The following is a 22,441-nucleotide window of genomic DNA, read 5'->3' on the forward strand; positions in this document are numbered from 1 at the left end:
TCGTGAATAAACTTGACTTTTTGATACCTGATGAAATACTCCGACATATACTGCCTGGTTCGCATATAATTTCAGACGGTTGGGCAGCGTACGGAAATATTCCACATATTGCGAATGGGAATATACACGCATCCGTTTGTAGTTCAATACAAATTCATCTAAATATGAATCAAAACGGGCACGCGTTGTGCCAAATGGACGCTTCATCATTTTTCGTATGTATTTCACTATCATTTGGATCCACGAAATTATAACCATTTTTACCGGAATTCAGAATATTTCCGTACGCTGCCCAACCGTCCGAAATTATATGAGAACCTGACAGTACATGTTTGAGTATTTCATCAGGTAAAAGTCGAGTTTATTCACGGCACAGCTATACTTGAGTACTCGCAAAAAGCAGCCAATTACAGGAAGGAGCGGGTCGACCGAGCCTAGCGGGTCCGCCTCGTCTAGAAACCCGACATTTACCAACCTCCTTGCCTTGTCGTATTTGTATTTTGTTTGATCATCTTCTTGCTGCGGTGACTACCCAGCCCATTTCATGAATATAAATTCTGTGAACGGAATTTATTCTTCAAACACTTCGAATTGTCGTGCAATTTTATTTAGATATGTATATGGACGATTCACCTGGTATCTGGTTAATTAAACCAAATAATTCGAGTTATATACATACATATAACCGGAAAAAATACACAAAAGCGCCATTATAAATTAATAATATTAATACCGATTTATACTAACTTTTTTCAAATAAAAAATGCCAATTTACCTGAAGAAAAAGACCTTCGACCAATGTGTTTTGCCAGTGATGACGTATGGATGTTGATCATGGAAATTAAAAGCCACGATGCTACACAAAGTCCAATGCACTCAAAAAAGTATGGAATGCTGTATTCTTGACATAACGAGGAAAGGCAGGAAGCGGAATAAGTGGGTGAGAAGTATGACAAGGGTAGTGGATATAGAGGATAGAGTGAAGAGATTGGAATGGCAATGGGCGGGCTACGTGACTAGAATAATGGACGAAAGATGAACAAAATAAGTGCTAGATTGGTATCCGAAAGAATGCAAAAGAGTAAAAGGAAGACCGCAGGGAAGAGAAGAAGTAAGCGTGTTAGAGAAGCCTTGATCCAGCAGTGGATGATGAATGGCTGTAGACGATGATGATGACATACGTATATAATATATATGTATGATACTGGAGATTCATTACAAGCTTTTTATTATTTTACGATTACGTTGCAAAATAATACACTGTCGACGAAAAGTGTCAAATCTCACGATAATACTAGCATTGCGTTGAAATTACGTAGGTTAAATATTTTTTTGATTTTGAAAAACTTTTTCTTTTTCACAATATACCTTATTAGCAACTTTATTTTTATGGCTACTACATACATATATTTATTTATTTATACATATACGGCTGCAAGGACCATTAAACCATAATACAATAGAACAGTAATACAAAATAATATTAATATAGTAGGAATAGAAAAATTGGAGTTCTAAACAATGAAGATACCCGAAGTGAATAAAACCTACATATGTACATATTAGAGAAATAATAATGTAACAATATTTTTTTTTGTTTACTAATATTAAATATATAAAATCGACTGAAGTCATTTCCATGAAGACATTGAAGTTCATGGGTAACGTTGAATTTTTGTTAAAATTTGTGGCATAATTTTGGATGTGGAATATAATATGTATTATTTTGTCTATTTTTCTCGTTAGTATTTATAATATTATATTTAGTGTTAGTGCTTAAAAAAGATATTTAGATTCATATAATAACAAAATTCAACTAATTATAATAAAAATTCAACGTTACACAGACTTCATAAACTGGGAAACGAATTTAGCCAATTTGATTTTTTTAATATTAGTAAACATAACTTTAAAAAATTGTTGCAATATCATTTTTCCAATTTGTACAAATGCTAAATGCATTTTATTTTATTTTTTTAATCAATTTATTTATTCATTTGGTGTAACTTCATTGTTTGTTGTTTTAAAACTCCTATTTTTTCTTTTCTTTTCTTATATTAATATCGTGTTTTTTTCTTTTGTTTTAATGTTCTATTGTATTATGGTTCAATGGGCCTTGACGCCGTATATGTAAAATAAAATAAATATTATTCGGTCAAATTTATTTGTGTAAGTTTCTATTTGTTTAATTATTAAAAAATCTATACTGTGAGATTTATTTACATAATAAAACAATTCAACTTCGACTTGCTGTAATTGGAGTCCATTTTGATGATAATATACAAAAAATAAATATAAGTTTTCGCGCTCACTCCGCGTTATCGTATCGCGAGCTTTTCGTCCCCGAGTGGTCTAAAGAGAGACGGCACTATACGTTTGGCGCGAGTGCGACAGAGACAGATATCTTTTTTTTTCTGTGCCGACTCCGTCTCCAGTTCGAACGAGCCATTCTCGTCGGTCTTGAGTTTCAGTCCAGCGAGAGGCGCCGATGACTCGGGAAGTCCAACTCGGGACGGGAATCTCGGTCTCGAGCCGGGATTTTCAAACTGCACTCGCTTATTTTATATACATTGTACATTCAATTTGCAGAAACGATCGTTCAGTTCGAATCAGTGCTGACGTGAAGTTCACATAAAGCCGGTGCTGCAGATTGTTGTGATAGATGAAATTTATTCGCTTGTGATATATGTATCTATTTAAATAATAAGAAGACTTTGTATTTAAATTTGTTAATTGTGGAACTCGATTGTATTTCAAACGTAGAAGTGTTAACAATCTATTCGTCGTATATTTTTGTATGAAATTTTTAAATGTTCGTGTGCGACTGGAGCTGACGATTTTCGCGTTTTCCGCGCGAAAACATGATCTGAACTAAATACGGTAAATTTATTTTCTATTCATCTTGTTTTATTATTTTTTACTGTAGTGTGTGTAGACATATTGTTAAAATTTTTAAAGCATTATATGTCTCAGAAAAAAAACAAAAGTGAAACTTTCATTTACATTCCTGTCACGTATAGATTTATTGCTTTCTGTACAATAAACGGTCGCGATTGTTTCCAAGCTACTACTCTGCCTTCTCGGGATGAATTTTTGCGGAATAATTTCAATGTGATTTTAGGGAAGCAATTTAATTTAATATACTTCTTATTATTGTCATAAAAATATGCCAGACAATAATTATTTTATAAACTTGAATTTATTTACAATATTATATTGGGATTATTTAAACCCATTTATCGAAATATGGCCTAAATTTGATATTAAGTACATCTTTCTAAAAAAAATCTGTTAAAATATGCGTATTCAATGATTTATGCCTAAATAAAAAGAAATGTTTTGGCAAACCGTTCACGTTTTCGACATTTAATTTCAAATGTGTACACAAATTAAAATAAACATTTATGTATGTATGTTCTTAGTGTATAAATAAATACCTATTTTGCAATGTTGTACAAATAAACGGAATTGAAATGCATTTCGAATAATAAGTAAGTAAATTTTGAGTTTGTTTTTCTCATTGTGATCCATTTTCAATACTATCTGCATACATGCGCTTAACCCTTTTCTGCAGTATATGCCTACATATATACAATCTTATTACTATTGTTTGGTATTTATTATTATTACGCATGTTTGTATAACATTGTAAACACGCTTTTAGCTTTCTTGCACGTCTCGTTAGATTGTGCCGATGCGAACAATCATCGTCAGCAATTTGCCGACTGATATTATTATTTTTGTAGTTTATATATAAATTCGATTCAATGTTTCTTTTGTTCGATCACGTCTTTCCGATCCCAGTTCATTCAACCACTTGTGATGATAAAATAAATACAAAAACAATGAAATATCCGCGCGAATGTCGACTTTGTTTGTCCAACAACTACATAAGAATAAATATAAAATGAATCGCCAATTTAAAAGACAATAAAATGAAACGGAAACTGAAGTTGTCATTCGGAATTCTTTGCAAAAGTTTTTTTTCGGTCGTAACAATTTAATGGTTCTTCACTTATTTTTCGCTCCTTCAGTGTGCCAAGTTATTCATAAAAGTCGTAAAATCTCATTTGAAATGAAAGACAAACATTGCTCTTATAATCCGTGTTTATTTTTCAACACAACAAGTGCACTTTAATCTTGTGTGCACATACTTAAACTTCATGTATGTATGGAAGTTTTAAATTATGCATTTTTATTATAACTTAAGATATAATCCAACACTATGTTTGACCACATGTTCCGATGTTCGTCAAAATCCCCCAGTTTTTGCTTGGGTTTTCTCAGAATTTGTATTCATCATAAGTTCAAAACGTGTACAATACATTACCCTTTAGAAGCCCGAAAGAATTTAACAACGAATTATTTTTACTGATACTTTATGTGTGTTTATATCCAGAAAAGAATCAGATTTTACAACGAAAAATCTTAACATGTAATCTACCTATACATATCTACGATAGGACATCTAAAAAAGCGTGCGTATAAATTCAAGTCTACCTTTCTTGGGAATACATTTTTTATACTAAAACCCACTATATTTTACAACATAAATTCACACCAATAAATAGAAAACAGACAACAAATAGGACCATTATAAATGTAATATATGTAGCCTAATATTTTTGTCATGCGCGATCTTATTACATTTATTTTAAATCTTAATACGGTTACAGTTAAAATAAATCCAAATCGGAATAATGTACAGTTTGAGATCTCGACTCGTTATATCAACAATATCCTGGATATTACGAGGTGTCAACCCGACAACGTGCATTTTGTTATTTCCTTGTCCAGTGGCGTAGTCGGTTCGTGTCGTAATTTTCAATTAGGATCGCGATTACACGGTCGTCCCTTCGTAGCTGGGGGCTCAGGTCGCTGTCCGGTAGCCGTCCGTGTCCCCGGGGAGCCCCCGAGGACCCCCATGGGGGGCCCCCCTGAGAACAAAACAATCACGTCGTATCTCGTCACACTTTATACGGGGAGCGGTAAATTTTGAACGAGAATTTGAAATACGCGTATGTATAATATTACGATTTTATTTGCGATGCAAAATGATGATCGATAGTCGTGGGAGGGGCTGATAATTATAAGCGGCGACCGCACGCGTAGGTTCGCCTCTATTGTTATCGCGTGTCCGCTAATAAAGGGTTTTGATTTACCGCCGGTTAATAAAGCGCCAGCCGCACAATAATGATGAGGACGTCGAGCTGGCGCTACCGCAGCACGGGGGCCCCCAGCGGGGTGCTCTGCCCCCCCGTCGACAGTAGTCCCCCCCTCCCCAGTCTCCCCCCCCCCGGGATCTACGAGTCGTAAATTCGTTGAGACATCGCTGATTTCACAATTTTTAATGCTAGGTATTATATTATAATGTAGATATGCGGGTTGAAGATTTATTTTCTATACAAGATTTAATTTGTCAACGCCTTCTTTGAATGCTCAAATAAGTTTAGGTAGTGTCCCTAATCAAACAAAAATATACCTACTCTATGTAGAATTGAATAATTTTAATTGTAATATAATGTATCGGTAGAATAGAGATTAAAACCGAAACAAAGTGAGACCTTCTTTGACCAAGGATTCAGGGGTGTGGAATAGGGATCCTAAATCCGAATATTCGAATACTTTTTATACGAACTTATCTTTTTTTATTTTCAATCCACAGCACATTTAGTTCTATTTGATAATCCGGATAATGATTCTCTTAAAGTTTTAATAATATCTTGAACTTCTTAAAACTACAAATAAATAATTTAAAGCTATTATTCGATATTCGAATATATTCGAATATTTTCGAATATTTGGGGTCCCTACTTTGGATTTACCCTACAAAATTTACCGACTCCGATTCCGACTTTATCATGATTCGACTCGAAACTCCTTTTCGAAAAATTTTCTTACCAACGTATAAAATTGTTAGTAATGAGAATAATATCGATTTTCTAAATATAATATACTAGTGGTTTTACCCGGCTTCGCTCGGTATTTGTAATATAAACCGCTTAATTTAAACATGGCTAATGTAATAGTAAACATTCATTTGTTTTTTTATTAAATTTATTTAAATCGAAAAAAATAATATTCAACAATGTCGATATCGTCGTCATAGAAACTTTGATTTGTTTTCGATGCTCCCACCCAATCCTTACATAGTTACAAAGTCTCTTTCGAAATTATATATTAGATATTAGTTGTGTGCCCGTTGGTTTCAACGAGTGACTTGGGAAAGAAATTGATACATGAATTAAAATTAAGTTATATGTTATATATAAATATAGTGTGAGGTAATTTATAGGCACGCGCGCGTATTTATAGTAAAAAGTCAAACGCTCATTAAACGCTCGTCAAAATGATGAATGGATGTGTGTACGCTGTCGTGCATCTGACGCTGACGTCAACCGTTTCAACGCTCCAATATTCCACTTCCAATATTAGGAGCACATGTCAGGTCCCCACTTCCCTGCATCTCTTTGGCAGGATCGGTCGTCACGCCACATCCCTATTCATAACGTGTACTCCTGGTATTCTAAAATTTTTTTTTTTTTTAATCTCCATATTTGTCGATGCATTCGCACATACATACATACATCCCGTCCATTTTTATATAAGTATATTATATCATTAGAAGAATTTAAAAAATCACTAATAATTGACATTAACCAGTGGCGGCTCGTGCATAGGAACTGCGGCGCTGCACCAACCCCGAAAAATTACAAAAAAAAAATCGCATTTACAACATATTTAGATATATTTTACATACTCATTAATAATGATTATGTCAAATATCTAATCATTCTTATTTAAATTATATTCACAAATTGTAAATGTATACAAGTGTGATTTTTTTTGTATTTTTTCTGGGGGTGCTGCAGCGCCGCAGTTCCTATGCACGAGCCGCCACTGCATATAACCCAATTTATTGAATTATTGGTAATGTAATAGGTATAAATAAAAAGTAAGTACATGCATAGTGTATGTATGTGCATGAATGTCATACTGGAACAAATCAATTTAATAAAATAATGAGAGTAAAAATAGTATGAGACGTATGAAACAATTGGTTTTGAACACAACACATCAGAATACGTGCAATTCAACGATTTTATTTATAATTAAATTCAAGCTTTTTATAAAGAAATTATTTAATTTCAATTTATTAGTGCATTTATTTCAATGCAATTGGAGACTAGATGACACATACCGCAATACAATTTATTTTTTGATTGTAATACAATTGATTTTGGTTGATTTTCTACAATTTCTGCCAAAACTATTACTCTGACCATAACCCTGCAAGGATTAGAAAAATTGTTTTTTCCACTATATAATAAAAGTATTCAGATTCCATTTATCGATTTTTTGTATTTGACGCTGAATTAAAGTGGCAAGCTAATTTGACTTGACATTGACAAAATTAACGATATAAATTAGAGAAATATCACTTAGTGGGCGAAAATAAATCATATTATATTTTTACATACAATTACAATTGGTGGAATTGAATTTCAAATAGACTGTATATACTTACACATATCTGGTTTCATTGACATTGAACCGAATTTAAAATTTGAATAAAAGGGCTAAACATGTATCTGAAAATGTATATATTTTTAGAATATGGTATGTAGAATATCATCCTTACTATCCGATATTTTTATATCATTAATTTCTTAGAAGCAGTCTATAATAAGATTACACGAAAATGGGTATTTAGTTATGTATAGTATGATGACTCATAAGAATTTAAAAATACTAGAATGTACATATTAATGTAGGTATTATATGAATGCTCCATATATGTATGTAATATCGACTAGCATAATTTCGGAAAAATTGTTTTCTAACTCCTCTTTGAGTGAATCTATAGGTACCTATTTATATATTTTCTGCTAGATTTGTTTATCTAAGTTCATTGCTATCTATTTGTGAAATTTATCGTGTGAATAGGTGTTTAAATAAATAATGAAATAGTATCCGCTTTTTGTCACAATCAATTTTTGACCTCAACGATGGGCAGCATCTATTTATAATGTAACAATATCTATTCGCGTAGGAGAGATGCAGAAATCTTTTATGCAAAAATCGTTCTAATCAATTCATATTGTATGTGTTGATATTTTATTTCAATATTCGCTGACGACTTTGTAACATTTTCAACTAAATCGTTCTAATTTATATTATAACAAAAAAAAAAAATTCGAACAATACGACAAGGAAGCGTTCAAATCCTCCATTGAAAATCGATGTACACGCACAAGAAGATTTCGATCATATTATTCAAAATGTATTTATGACAGGGGCGCGCACCAGTGATTACATCTAGGACGAACACATCCTGCCTATTATTCGGCTACAATGTATCCAGGATATCCATTCACCCTTTGCGCAAACGGGACAAATGGGATTCGGGGGGAGGAGTCCGACTGCAAAATGGTCCCACCTCGAATGAAATATATTATTTATAAATAATAATAACATCGTCAAAACGAGTTTCAGGTATATTATTTACCTACTCTCTTCTTGCGCAACGCTCGTGTGTTTGTGTGCTCACGAGAAGAACCACCATAGATCTTTGTAGATAACCGGGTGATCCGAAAGGGCCTCTGGATTTATTGCTCAATTCGTTGCTTATCTTATTGCGCTATAAATTTGACCGTATTTGTAAATCATACTCGTATTAAATTGTAGTCGTTGGTTGAGGAGGCGTGTGGGCAAATTTGAATCTGCAGTCCGAAAATATTACGTGTGTTGAAAGTGAGGTCAGAAGTTCAAGTTGATGAATTTTAATCGAATTTTTTGCAGTTGATATTTTTCATTGTGATATTAGAATATTTTTATTTATGATTTTTTTTGTAAGGACATTCTATTATGAACTGTCGAACTGTCAAAGGTCACGTTTGTTTGTAATTATTTTTAATGTTAAAGCAAATGGAAAATTGATTAACAGTATGTATTACCAGAGCTGTGGATTTTGTAAGCAAATTTCAAATACAATATTGATGGGATATATAAAAATTTTATAATTGTATGCAGGGACTGATTTATTACCTCTCATTTTTTGATAAAATGCGAATTTTAAATGAAAATATGTTTATGTGTTTAAAAACAACAGTGATAGATTTTATTTTATTTATTTATTTTAATTTATACCAGGAAGGTCTAACAGGTAACCCCAATGCGCCTTCCTGTCCAAAAATTGTACATTTGATACAAGTATTATTATACAAAGTAAATACATATTAATTAACATCCACAGAGACATCTACGGTCAAATTTGTAAGTTTGCAGCATTTTTTTTAAACAATTCAGCGAAATTCCGTAAATACATACATATCAATAAACATCCACAGAGACATTTATGGTCAAATTTGTAAATTTGCAGCATTTTATACAATTCAGCGAAATTCGAGATTGCTGAAAACTCGATATTTGCGAGAAAAAGGGTAAGTCTGGCAATTTTTTGGAACCGTTTCAATGAAAATCAGATAAATTGGCAAACTCTGATAGGAAACGATCCACCTGGAGTCACAAATCTAAGGCCTGGCCAGCAGAAACCAGTGGAATTTGAACTTTGAAGTTATGTGATTAATATTTTGGAATCAATTTAAAATTCATGTCATACAATTATATGTATGTAGGTAAAGGTAAAGATCCAGCAAATATGAATATTTGAATATTGTTGTATTAAAAGTTTTTTTTTTTTTGATTCGGAATCTAAAAGTTTTCGACGTCTCAAATCAAAATCTACACTCTTTGATGTGCCTTTTGATATTTTGTCATATATAAATGTCTGTTTATATCAATTGAAATATGCATATGTCTATTTTGCAATTGACTAATCGCACTGTGACTGATTTGAAATATTTTGTTGTGTTGCCATGATGCAGCAAACGAGCCAAAATATGGTGACCCTACTGCCTTGCAACTATTTGAGCACCGCTGGTTCACCGGCGTCCGTTGCCAGATGCGTCAACATCATAGACAAGATGCTAGAGCCGAAGGTTTGATCAATCAATAAATAGATAAAGAGCACCTTTTGAATGAGCTTTAAAATGGCACAGCGATATTGTATTATCTCTTATATTATATATATCACCTTTATTAAATAGCACCGCTTATTTTCGTATGAAAATTTGAAAAATGAACACTTTAATTTGCACACATTCCTCCATCATCATCTCCCGCCCTTATTTTTTGAGTACGTGTATTAAAAACCAACGTCCAGTGCTTCCTTAATTTGTGTCAACACTTTTAACGAACGCTTCAATTCTATATGCAGAGTATACTGTGTATTTTAGATGAGCACCAATTGTATATTTTACTAATACGAAGTACATATGTAGATCAATGTTTTGTAAATAATCAATTTTGTAATTAATGTACACGTAATAATTTGGCACACACTAATATTTAATTTATGATTTGGGAAAATTTATGTTGTGTATTTTATTTTTTGATTATTGTTCAACAATACGTATGTATGTATATTGGGTTATTTTCTACAAATGTCATAGATAAACGTAGTTGTTGGTGGTATTATTAATTGTGATAAAAAAGCAGGGATGAATTTGCCTTTGTCTTTAAATACTTTTAAGTAATTCGTATAATTAATAATGTTCATATGATTTAATTTTAATTACCAGGCTATTATGTGGGATTATCATTTGGGAATTTAAGATCGAAATATTTCCACCAAGTGTTAACAGTATTAGAAACCTTAAAAGTTCATATTTGTTTTGACTTCTTAATGGAATTGATAATCTAGATTTACTTCAAGAGTTCAATACTCTATAGCTGCCCTAAAATGCGATGAATTCTATTCGCAATTAATAAAGATAAAGTACTCAAATTCTAACAAAGTATGATCAATTTAGGGGGATAGTTCTGAAGATTCTTCATCATAATTGCATAGTTGGGCAAAATATAGTAATGATTTATTAACGCAGAATTTTCAAGGACTAAAAATATTAGTAAACATTAGACCAGGCTTTTCTTATAAATTGTAAATTTTAAGCCGTAGTATTCCGTTTTGTAAATATGATTTTAAAATTGCATTTGACAAGGTTGCATTGTATTTTGTCCGATTGAACTTGCTTTGAATATTTTACTTTCTGGAACCTTTCGAATTCTTAATGAGTTTAAGAACACAAATTCATCGCTTATTTTATATTAAATACTTTCAGTAAAATGTATAAATACAAGCAATATTTTTTATAATAATGAAATCGGGCAGTAGCTATACACCACTGATGACCTTTGCAATTCTCATGAATGCATCTCATCATCATCAACAGCAATTACAGCCATTCACCATCATCAACTCATTGATGAAGACCTCTCAAAACATGCTTCCATTCGTCTCTGTTTTGGGCACCTCCCATCCAACCCATCCCACATATTATTCTAATTTTATCTACCTTTCACCCTTTTACATTCTCTCAAATACCATTGCAGCACTTCTTTTGTCCATTTTTCTAGCAATATGATCTGCCCATTCCCATTTCAATATCTTCACTATATCAACTACCCTTGTTATACTTCTAACCCACTTATTCCGCTTCCTATCTCTCCTAGTCACGCCCAGCATACAGCTTTCCATACTTCTTTGGAATGCATTTATGTATTTATTAATAATAACCCACACGTTTCACATATCTTAAATACGGTGAATGTGCTTCGCCTCAATCTCGTTGACATTGCCGCCTCATTTCGACGTGGAAAAGCAACTTTTTCATGCTTTGATATATCTTGAACAAAAAACAAACAGTCAACATGTCAATTAAATACAATATAGATCGAATCGATCGAGCGTGCATATAAAATAATGTACACACACCGTCCGGAACTGACCGGTTCGTGTTAAACGGCATGTCACACTAATCGGTCCTATCGAAAACACGATTGATAAGGAGAGTCCCACTACCACCCGAGACGCGGGTACCATTTACTAGGTACCTCTACATCCCATCGAGCCATGGGTAAGTCCTCGTTCGCCATAAGGCCCCCGTGTAAAACACAAAATTTACCTCCTGCGACCTGATGGTCTCGCGATATGGCTACTCGGAACGACCGCTGTCGCGCTTGTTTTATATGCCCGTGTCAAATCCTGGATGTAACGCATATATATGTGCCAGCGGCCCTCAAACTGGGGGACTTGGATCCTATGTGTGTGACTCACAAAGAACGGTGTGTGTGAGTACCGGTTTGTCTCGGGCAATAGTGGTGTTTTGTGTCAAGAGTGTGTCGATGAGTTTATCGATATGTACTACATACATTCATATATCCCTACCAGACCCAATAATTGTAGATGATTATCATATGAACTCATTTGGAGCTCATTCCGCCAGTTTAACTGATGTTGAATTGGTTATCAGTAAAGGGGAGAATTTAAATGAAAATTTATCGTAAGCACTTCATAAAATTGTGTGAATTAAAAAATATATTATATCGTTTTAAAATATAAATATACAATTTCAAAATAATTTCGCATATATTAAAAAAAACAACAAAAGAAAAGAAGTATAATTAGATTATAAAACAAAAGAAAACATAAAAAGTCTTATGTTCCTTAAATACAATATTTGTACACTTAAAAAATAAAATCTAATATATAATTTCGAAAGAGACTTTGTATGTAAGTATTTTTGGTTGGGAACATCGAAAACAAGTCAAAGTTTCTATGACGACGATTCGATCGGTTGAATATATATTTTTTTTCGATTCAAATAAATTTAATAAAAAAACAAATGAATATTTACTATTAGATTCGCCATGTTTACGTTGTTTATATTACAAATACTGAGCGAAGCCGGGTAAAACAACTAGTAATTTATCAGACTAAAAACCTCTAATAAATAGATTAAAAAAAACTTGATCATTTGAAAAATTAAAAAATCCATAGTTTTAATTAGGTCAGCATTTTAATATCAAATGCAGGCATTTGATTAGTTATTCTTACAACAGATAATATATAAAGCAACCTAAAATTAATTAAATGCGCATTAACGCTGAGCATTAAAGAACTCGCATATAAGATCGACAACCGTCCAAGTTGGCCCACTCTGTATAATAGGTGCTAAATCTTAATAACTCGCGAGTTAAGAATTTATGAATTAAACTGCAAATTTTTTGTAGTTGAAATCATGGAAGTTTTTTAATTCTACCTTTAACTGCGCACTTCTTAATAATTGTTAATTAATCGTTTTTTTTTTATTTCATACTATAAATAAAATATTGCTCTTTTATATATAACTTTTTTTATTTAACAGAAATATATTTATAACATACGCAATTTCTTTTATTCTAATGCTCAAATGATTCATTCTAAGGAACAAAGTTATTTTTTAAATGGACCGTTAAATCGTACCCTTTATTTAATGGAATGAGTAACGTATGATTTCCGATTTGCTAATATAATTAAGCAGGCTTAGTTAGCTGTCATTGTGACGTTGTTGGAACTTGAACCATGGAGGTGATGAAAGATAAGATTTGAAGATGGATTTTGGGTTAAATTTTCTGGAATTTTCCTAGTGTTTTGAATTAAATGGCAATAAGTCTTCGAAGTGGTAGCTGCCAACAGTTTGGGAAGCGCTGTCACCCGTCCGACTGGTCGAATGACGTCGTTGCACTCGAGTTGACCAGGTCGAAGAGGACCAAGATCACGGGGTGGGGGACTAAAATAATGGTAATACTCTTAAAAGACTATAAAAAAGACCATGAGCCAGAAGGTGTAAGGAATTCGTACTGGCCACACACAACCGCAGCCAGAGTCTTGCGACAAAAAGGGATAGTCAACTATAGACCAAATTACCCTAACCACCTAATCCTTTTCATATCTACATATGTCATTAAAGTGGTAAAACTATTGTACATACCGTGGGTAGGTTTTTTAGTTACACCACTCTTTAAAACGTTTTCGCCAATGATGCAATAAGAGATACTTAATGATAATGACACCTTGAAGATGTTCCCTAAATCTCTGGGAGAACTTACATAGCATGCTATGAAGATGAACTTATAACCATTGTATAATTACACCAAAATATACAATTATTTCTTGTATAATTTCGGGTAAATAGAAGGAAAGAGGTATTAATCGCAGCAGTTCGTTCATTCTAAGATAACATCTGAGTTAGTAAATCATAATTCGAACATCAATATTCGCATCTCGTATGATCCAATTATTTCAAAAGTTTTTATTATCTTCACCCTGTTAGTTTAGTGACAATCCTGCTGTCAAAAAATGTGATCTGATTTTGAACCACTTCCACTCTTCAGGTCGTTTTGATATCTTACGGATATATAGGGGCTAACTAACACTGAAGTAAGTTAATGTTTCCGAAAGGAATTTAATCATTAACCAACTCATTAAAAATTACACTGGAATCTTGTGTCAGATTGAAGCGATGACAGCTAACTATCCAAACGCGTCTTTCTACTACCCCTTTACAACTCACAAGCTAAACAGTTACTATTTTCACTCTTATTTATTTGACCTTATCAATGCTTTGATGTTACTTAGCCTTGTTTTGGACTTTGATTAAGTTTCATCTAGGTTTTCCCGTAGATTAGAAATATTTTATCAGAAGAAGGGACTTTCGCACATTTTTTTCTCATGAAAGCATTTTCAATATAATTATTTTAAGAATTCTTATTGTAAGTGCGCCGATTGTCCAACTTATCCCCACAAATTCTCTGTTGTACAGGTTGGGCATGCGTTTCGCTGTAGTGCAAGGCGATTTTCTGATGAATCAAAATCGGAAAATGGCCTGAACTAACTCTGACGTGGTCCACAAATTGTCAGTTTATCTCCCCTGTCTACATCTAGATGTACGTCTTTCGGTCCAATCTGTCATTCTCGCACGTTTCGGCCTTAGTTTATTGCGGTTCCCCGACACCTCCCAGGCATTCCAGATAGGCCGATACTGGCCAACTGATAAATCGTTTAATTTATATATTCCCTTTTGTCTTTTTTAACCAAACACCATTCGTCCGTGTTTTATTTATTTTATACACACTTATGTACGTATTTATATATATGTATGTAAAATGTATGAATGCGCGCGTTGGTGTGTATGTTTTTTATCGCCACCATCTCACAGATTTATCTTGCCATTTGTACGTATTTATTTATTTATGTGTTTATGTGTGCGTATAATTCTAATCGCACGTATTAATGTGTATTCCGTATAAATTTGACCCTCTCAGCGGGGACCGCTTATTATTTAAATACGAGGAAAATTAAAATATAATTAAATAATTAGTAATTGTTGTTTTGTTTGCTTTCAGGTGAAAAGACCGCGAACGGACGCGGATTCTTCAGATTCCACTGACAGGTACAGTTTTATCCGATGATTTTATCCGTAACAAGATAACGAATGTTTATCGTATTTGAAAATTAAGTCGTAAGTGTAATCGTTAAACTTTAACGATCGCATGGCGATAAGGGAAACGTTTGAAACAATCGCTTTGAGAAAATTTCGTGTGAAACTTTTATACGATCAATGACTGTCTTTATTTGTTTGTAAACATCAAGCCGGAGTTCCCACAGGCTTATCGTAAGTTATGCTTTGAATAAATAATCGCATGATATTATTACGATCGATGGATCAATTATGAATGTTTGTTTTTGGAATTCATCGGCGCCATCCCGTGGGAAAGTCAAAAGATCTGCACGACATTTCGTATGAATCGATAACATTAAACAAATAATCGAAATGAATGAATCGGTCATTATGTAAATATGGGCTTGTTGTAATCAGTTCGTAATACATTGGATTGTTTTCAATGCAGCAAATGAACAGAAACGAATTTGGTCATCAATATTTACATACATACATATTTCAATATGTTGTACGATGTTTTGATTTCGTTTCATTGGAATTCTTCGCTTAATGTGATCAAAATATATTTTACTACACGCGTTTATTTTATTGTATTTAATTAGATGCGATGTAATCAAACCTTCTCTGTGGATATGCTTATGTATGTCCATGATTACACACTTTCAATGATAACATCGCATTCTTCATTATTATTTTAATGCAATCAGACATTTATTTAAATCTAATTAAACGTAAACATTCTTAGAATGTATATGCAAAACTATTTTTATCGGATTCGAGCGTTTAATGTAATCGAATATTTATTATATACACCTATTTATTTACGAGTGTACTATAACATGCCTATCTATGAACTTTCATTGATGAGGTAGCGATTTTTTTTATACAAACGGGCCTTTATTGTTATCAAAATGAAATTAGACCACTTATAACTACAGTCGTGCCAATAATTTTGGTGTCATTTACGTTTTTTTAGTAGGAAAATAACAAATATTATATTATTATATAAAAGTAGAGTAACTGGATGAAACTGTGGATAAAAATTAATGATCTATCAAAAATTCAAAAGTCATAATGTAAATTATCTAGTATCAAAATAATTTTTAAACAAATTTACGCGGAATTTCAATCATCTCGAAATGAAATATATTTTACGTAATAAAATTATGTTTTACATAATTGAACTATTTTACCATAGTAAAAAATACTTGACATTTATTTTTGGTATTGGTACACATATTTACATATATTTATGTAAATTAAAAAAAAAATGTGTTCTGCAATTTTATTTTCCTAGCTTTTACATTAAGTAAATCGTTTATAATGTCATCGAGTTTACATTATTTGCTTATCTCCTATGACACTTAAATACATTTGAAGTACCATTTTGACTGGTAGTTGATCTTAAGTCATTTTTAACGATTTTCAATTTGCTGAAACTCCTTTCAGTTGATGGCTATTGTCACTGGCATGGTCAGAAATATACGGATAGCTCGTATAATAATCAAATAGGATTCTCCTAAATCACCCTGCCTCAGAATATTCAAAATATCAATATGATAAATAGTGCGCTCGGATCTTTACTTTGATAATACTTATATACACTACATATATAGTATGTACCTATATATACTACAAGTTGTAATTTATAGGAATATTTGATTTTTGACCAAATTTACCATTTATAGGAATAGTTATTTATGTTATTTTGTGTGTCATACTCTCATGTGCGGCTTCTGGAATAATTATTTAATATCAATAACTATGTAATTAATGTAATGAAATCAAATTGAAACAACTGGAGTACATTTCTAACGAATACCTTGTATTAAAATCGAACTATTTATTATAAATAATAATTATCAAACATACACATGTATTAGTGTTAAAATTTTATGATTATTTTCGTATTATCGTTTGTGTAAACAAAAGGTTTATTTTTTTCTTTTGTATAGAGCCGCTTTTGAAGATTGTGGAATGCGCTTTTTTTGGTCATATTGTGTCGTACTAAAAATGGCAAATGAAATTCGCGAAATTAATGCGCATCCGTCGCAAAAATAATAACCGCCGTCGACGGCGGAACGGACGCGGATTCCGACAATTTATAATCGGATTTGTAGTATAATTATAAAATATCTACTATACGGTTTCGAAGCAAACACGCCTGAAATTCAATTCTGGATTAAACCTGAAAATGTGCGATTATTTCAAGCGAGCGTTCGCTAATTCGCATCTCGGCTGTCAAGTTTACACGTCTTCCGAGCCAAAAGCGTTCTCGTTTTGTTCCCGTTTTGATTTATTAATAATGAACGTTTCAGAAGCACTTTTTCTGCACATGCTGATCGTCACCTGTTGAACTTCCTCGATTTTTCTTCGGATAAAAACGATTTGAGGGAATTTTAATGCTAGCTTACCACAATCCGACAGTCAGTAGCCGATTTGTCAGATTTGTGATCATTTGTCAGGTGGGTATGTTGTGTCTCGTTGACGTTTGTCACACGGTACGATGCATCACGGTTGTCGTCGCATCGTTCACACCGGGATAGTGATGCTGCGACTCTTGTATCTAATCAATTACGTTGTCCGTGGCCTGATCTGCGTAGAATCTCAGACGTCGTACTTCTTCTTCGTACGTAAATATACAATATCAAAAGCTATGCAGCTTTTCTGTGAAAGCTGTGAAAAGAGCTTTGGATTCGCCTCCAATGGGAGGATAGTGTTTGACTCGGTTTCGAGGGGATTAAGGATTTGTTTAAAATGAAAAACGTGTCGCGATGGGTTTTATGTATGAAAGCGTGCGATAATTTCACCGCTCGTTGGGCAACACAAAAGGTGAACACAATGCTTTATTGTAGTAGATGCGATCAATGGTCTATATTTCTACGATTCTATTTCAGGAGTTGGAAATCTTTTTTAGATTTAAAATAATATATACATATGTATACTATGTATTTTTGATTTTTAAATGCTTTTTATTATTACGAAATCATGTTCACAATACATCTTATATCTATTTTAATAGCTACTGATCATTTTCTATTTAACAATTTTATTTAATTTGGTTAGTAATCATATTATTCTAATGTTAATGTATAACATAATAGGAAAAATAGCTCAAAAACCTATTTACAATTACTATGTGTTTATTTATATAAGTTGGACCTAAAGTTGGACCATGGTGGCATTACAGGGGTCCCTAATGCGCCACAATGGTCAAAAATATATGTACATACATATATAGAGAAGAAAATGCATTTGTACATAATCTTAAAAAAACAATATCATTATAATAATCTAATATATAATTTGGAAAGAGACTTTGTATGTATGTAACCTTCGTTCGTTGGGTCGTAAATCCGTTGGCTAAGGGCCGGGCCGCACCGCTCAACTCGCGAACAACTTGGTTGAGGGTGACCAGACCGATGCATGCAGGTAGATGAGACATGCCACACTCGTCAACTTGTTTGTCGAACACATTTCCATACATTTTTTCGTGTCGCGCAACTAGTCGGCCGACAAAGTTGCACGGTGCGGCCCGGCCCATACGTTCGTTGGGTCTCCGAGGGCAAAAGCGCCGAGGGCGAAGCCCCCTTCGCGGGGTTGAAGCCCTTGGGGGGGGCGAAGCCCTAGAGGTGGAGCCCTAGAGGGCGCAGCCGCGGGGGCGCTGGCGCCCGATTCTGGTATACATATAATTCCGGAAGAGACTTACTATATATGTTTGTTTGTTCGTGACAGTCAATTTAATAAAAAAAAAAACAAATGAGTATTCAAATAAATTTATATATAATAAAACTATTCAAATAAATTTAATAAAATGTTTACTATTAGATTAGTCATGTTTAAACGGTTTATATTATAAATACCGAGCGAAGCCGGGTAATACAGCTAGTAGCAGATAAAGTAAAAATATCAAATATCAAATCACATATGTAGTAAGGAATGTCTTGAATCTACAACCAGCACCAATATATACGAACCAGTGGTAAATATAAAACATCCCTGCGAGGCCCAGAAAAGAGAGAATATCAAAATTCCACTCATACATCACATCCAATTATGAAAAAAATGATGAGCGCAGGCTACCAGACAAATAGGTTAAAATAATATCCGATAAGTTACTGATAAGATTTAGTAATTCAGTAAAATGTTGAATGTTGACTTGGAAATTTACTATATATGCTTTGTTATAAAATATAATAGTTGCAAGTATACTTGAGTGATCCCTTCACTATTGTTTTAATATTTCATTAAGTACAAGTCTCTCAGTGAAAGTCAATTTTTAGTATTTATTTGAAATTATAATCATTGTACTATTACACATGTGTACAATTTTGTCTTGTATAACTTTGGGTATATGGAAGAAAGGAGGTCTTAATTGGAACAGCAGTTCATTCGTTTCTCTCAAGGATGAAGTGACTACAGATAACGTCTGGGTTAGTAGGTAAATCATAAATTGAATATCAATGTTTGCATCTCGTATGATGCTATTTTTATCACAGGCTTTTTATTATCTTCACTCTGTTAGTTCAGTGACATTCCTGCCGTCAAAAAATGTGATCTGATTTTGAACCACTTCCACTCTTCAGGTCGCTTTAATACCTTACAGACATATGGGGGTTACATTGAAGTATGATAATGAATCTGACATGAATTTTGCCTTACCTGTTGATTCTACTTGCATTTTTAGAAGTTATTACAAGGAATCTCACTAAATTTATAAATTTATCTGTACCTATTATAACATTGGAATAGTTGTCGACACCATGAGATTAGCGGATATTCCCGACCCTTTGGAGGGTTGACAAGCAACACCTACTGTTGTCGACGACAACAAAGGCCACTTCGATATCAAAAAGCGGTGCATCTCGAGGACCAAATATTATGGGAATTGTCCCCAGACGTCCTTTGTCAAAACGGTCGATCTTGAAACTCGATAAGGACACTCTTCAATAAGTGTCTTTTTTTGTAATCACGAATACCCAAGTACCTGCCCTTCGATCGACATCGATCGAGTGGCAATCATCGCGTAATGTGATGATTATTAATTTTTGCACGTCGCACAACAATGCGCTCGTTAACCCCTTAACCACCGAGCGACACTTACGCGAGTATCACACCACCTGTCGCATGTCGACGAGTTGACTTTATGATTGCGTTTGAAACAGTATATAAATCACTCCGATATATGGGGCGAGGCGGAAAAATTAATGGTTTTCGAAATTAAATCCTACAGTTTTGATTATTGCATTTTGTTTAGAAACAACGCATACATATTAGTAGTTTATAAATAACCTAAGATTTTTTTTTCTTTTCGAAACTTCAACTGAAAAATGTGCTTAAATCGCTTTTGAAAACAATGGCTGACTAAATATAAAATGACGTTGATTGTTAATACAATGTAGTAGATTATTAGATTTGTATTATTTTTTAAAACTATTTATTTTTTTAATTATCCAATTTTAGGTTCAAATAAAGAATGGTAAACATGAAGAGTAGGTACAAATCAGAGCTATGGAGTCAAAATCAGTGGTAATAACTAGTCACCGGACCCAGAAGGTGCCGCGTAGTGTTCAAAGGTTGTAAATGCATTGTTAAAGGTTTGCCGAACCTTTTTTTACAAAGGATTTACAACAATGGCACAATGGATAGCACTGTGACTATCCTACCTCTAGTAATAACTAGAGGTAGGACCGGAAGCGTACTTTTTCCTGGAAACAGGGCGTTTTGGCTCTATTTTCCAGGAAACGGGGCAAACTACAAAGCTAGAGAGCATAAAAAAGGTTCATCATAAAAACGAACAAAGCACGACGAACAATGAACAATGAACGGCGCAAAGTCGGTCCACTCTTTAGTAATAACTAGAGATCGGACCGGAAGCGTGTCGTTCGTGGTTAATTGTTCGCTGTACTTTGTCCAATTTTATGAAGAACTTTTTTTTTGCTCCCGATTCTTTTCAGATTCCGATTCCTGGAAAAAGCACGCTTCCTATCCGCCCTTTAGTAATAACTAGTCACCGGAGCCTGAGGGGGCCGTGTATTGTTCAAAGGTTGTAAATGCATTGTTAAAGGTTTGCCGAACAATGGATAGCACTGTGACTATCCTACCTCTAGTAATAACACACTGAATCGTACGGCACGGCATGCTTAGGTAGACACCAGCTGTAAATGGGCGTGTCTTCATATCATTGTTAATTCGCAGAGAATTGGTGATTTCTCAATTAGTTTTTTTTATATACAATTATTTTTTATATATTGTCTTAATTTTATAAACAAAATATAGAAGAGGCTAGTTTTTTAAAAAAACATTTTGTTTTTTGAGATTCTGGACATATCGAATTAAAATAAGTGATAACAATCTGTGAATTAAGTCAATCTGAAATAGTGTTTTTGGAACTGAAAATTGGACTTTCAAATATAACAGCTCATATTATTAGTATGTATGCAAAAATTATCCCAATGGGAAAAAATTGAAAAGCACACTGAATTTTCGAAATATCCAGCTGTATACAGCACGTTCAAAAGTCTCGAATTAAAATTAGACATTGGGCATGATTGGTCGACCTTGGAGCATTGCGTTGACAGTCCGTTGACGAGTCGACGGCAATGTTTGACGCCAGAACAAACACACAATGAAACTAGCTGTCGTTTCGCGTCTTAATTAACTTTCATATACCGCGGCCAGAAGTGTGTTTGTAAACATTTCAGGTGCGGGCGCCGACATTACAAATAAACACCGTGTCAAAACATCCCCGTTTCGACGTGGCAAAAGCGACGTTCGTTTTTACATACCTCTTCTTATTCGGCATACGGAATTGCATCGGTTGCGCAATTTTTCAGACAATCATCCCAGCTGGCCACGTGCACTGCAGAGCCGGTGGCGATCAATCACGCGAACGTATCCGTCACTAATTGGTGTTCCCCGCTTTTTAACCCGACACCGACCGTAAAAAACCCCGCGTGCGAACCCTCGACGAAGAATCCGACGTAATAAGGATTTATTGTCGATGGAAAAAATCGTCCTTTCGTTTTTTTCGCCGATAAAAAATCGTTTCTTCACCCCTCCTCTAGTTGGGTTAAAAGTCAATGCGTTTCTTAACC

General features: G+C 33.6%; 1 protein-coding gene across 1 annotated transcript in view; it reads left to right on the forward strand.

Annotated features, from left to right (window-relative positions):
- Nucleotides 1-2,818: 2,818 nt before the first annotated feature.
- The window catches only part of eya (eya transcriptional coactivator and phosphatase 2), a 40,960-nt gene continuing 21,337 nt past the window's right edge, over nucleotides 2,819-22,441 (forward strand). Inside the window, exons 1-3 of the mRNA XM_077427096.1 lie at nucleotides 2,819-2,880; nucleotides 9,888-10,001; nucleotides 15,289-15,335. Coding sequence (XP_077283222.1) covers nucleotides 9,903-10,001; nucleotides 15,289-15,335 — 146 coding nt within the window. The 5' untranslated portion in view covers nucleotides 2,819-2,880; nucleotides 9,888-9,902. The remainder of the gene's footprint in view (nucleotides 2,881-9,887; nucleotides 10,002-15,288; nucleotides 15,336-22,441) is intronic.

This window comes from Arctopsyche grandis, chromosome 3 (assembly GCF_051622035.1).
Source record: "Arctopsyche grandis isolate Sample6627 chromosome 3, ASM5162203v2, whole genome shotgun sequence".
In the NCBI taxonomy this organism is placed as follows: domain Eukaryota; kingdom Metazoa; phylum Arthropoda; class Insecta; order Trichoptera; family Hydropsychidae; genus Arctopsyche; species Arctopsyche grandis.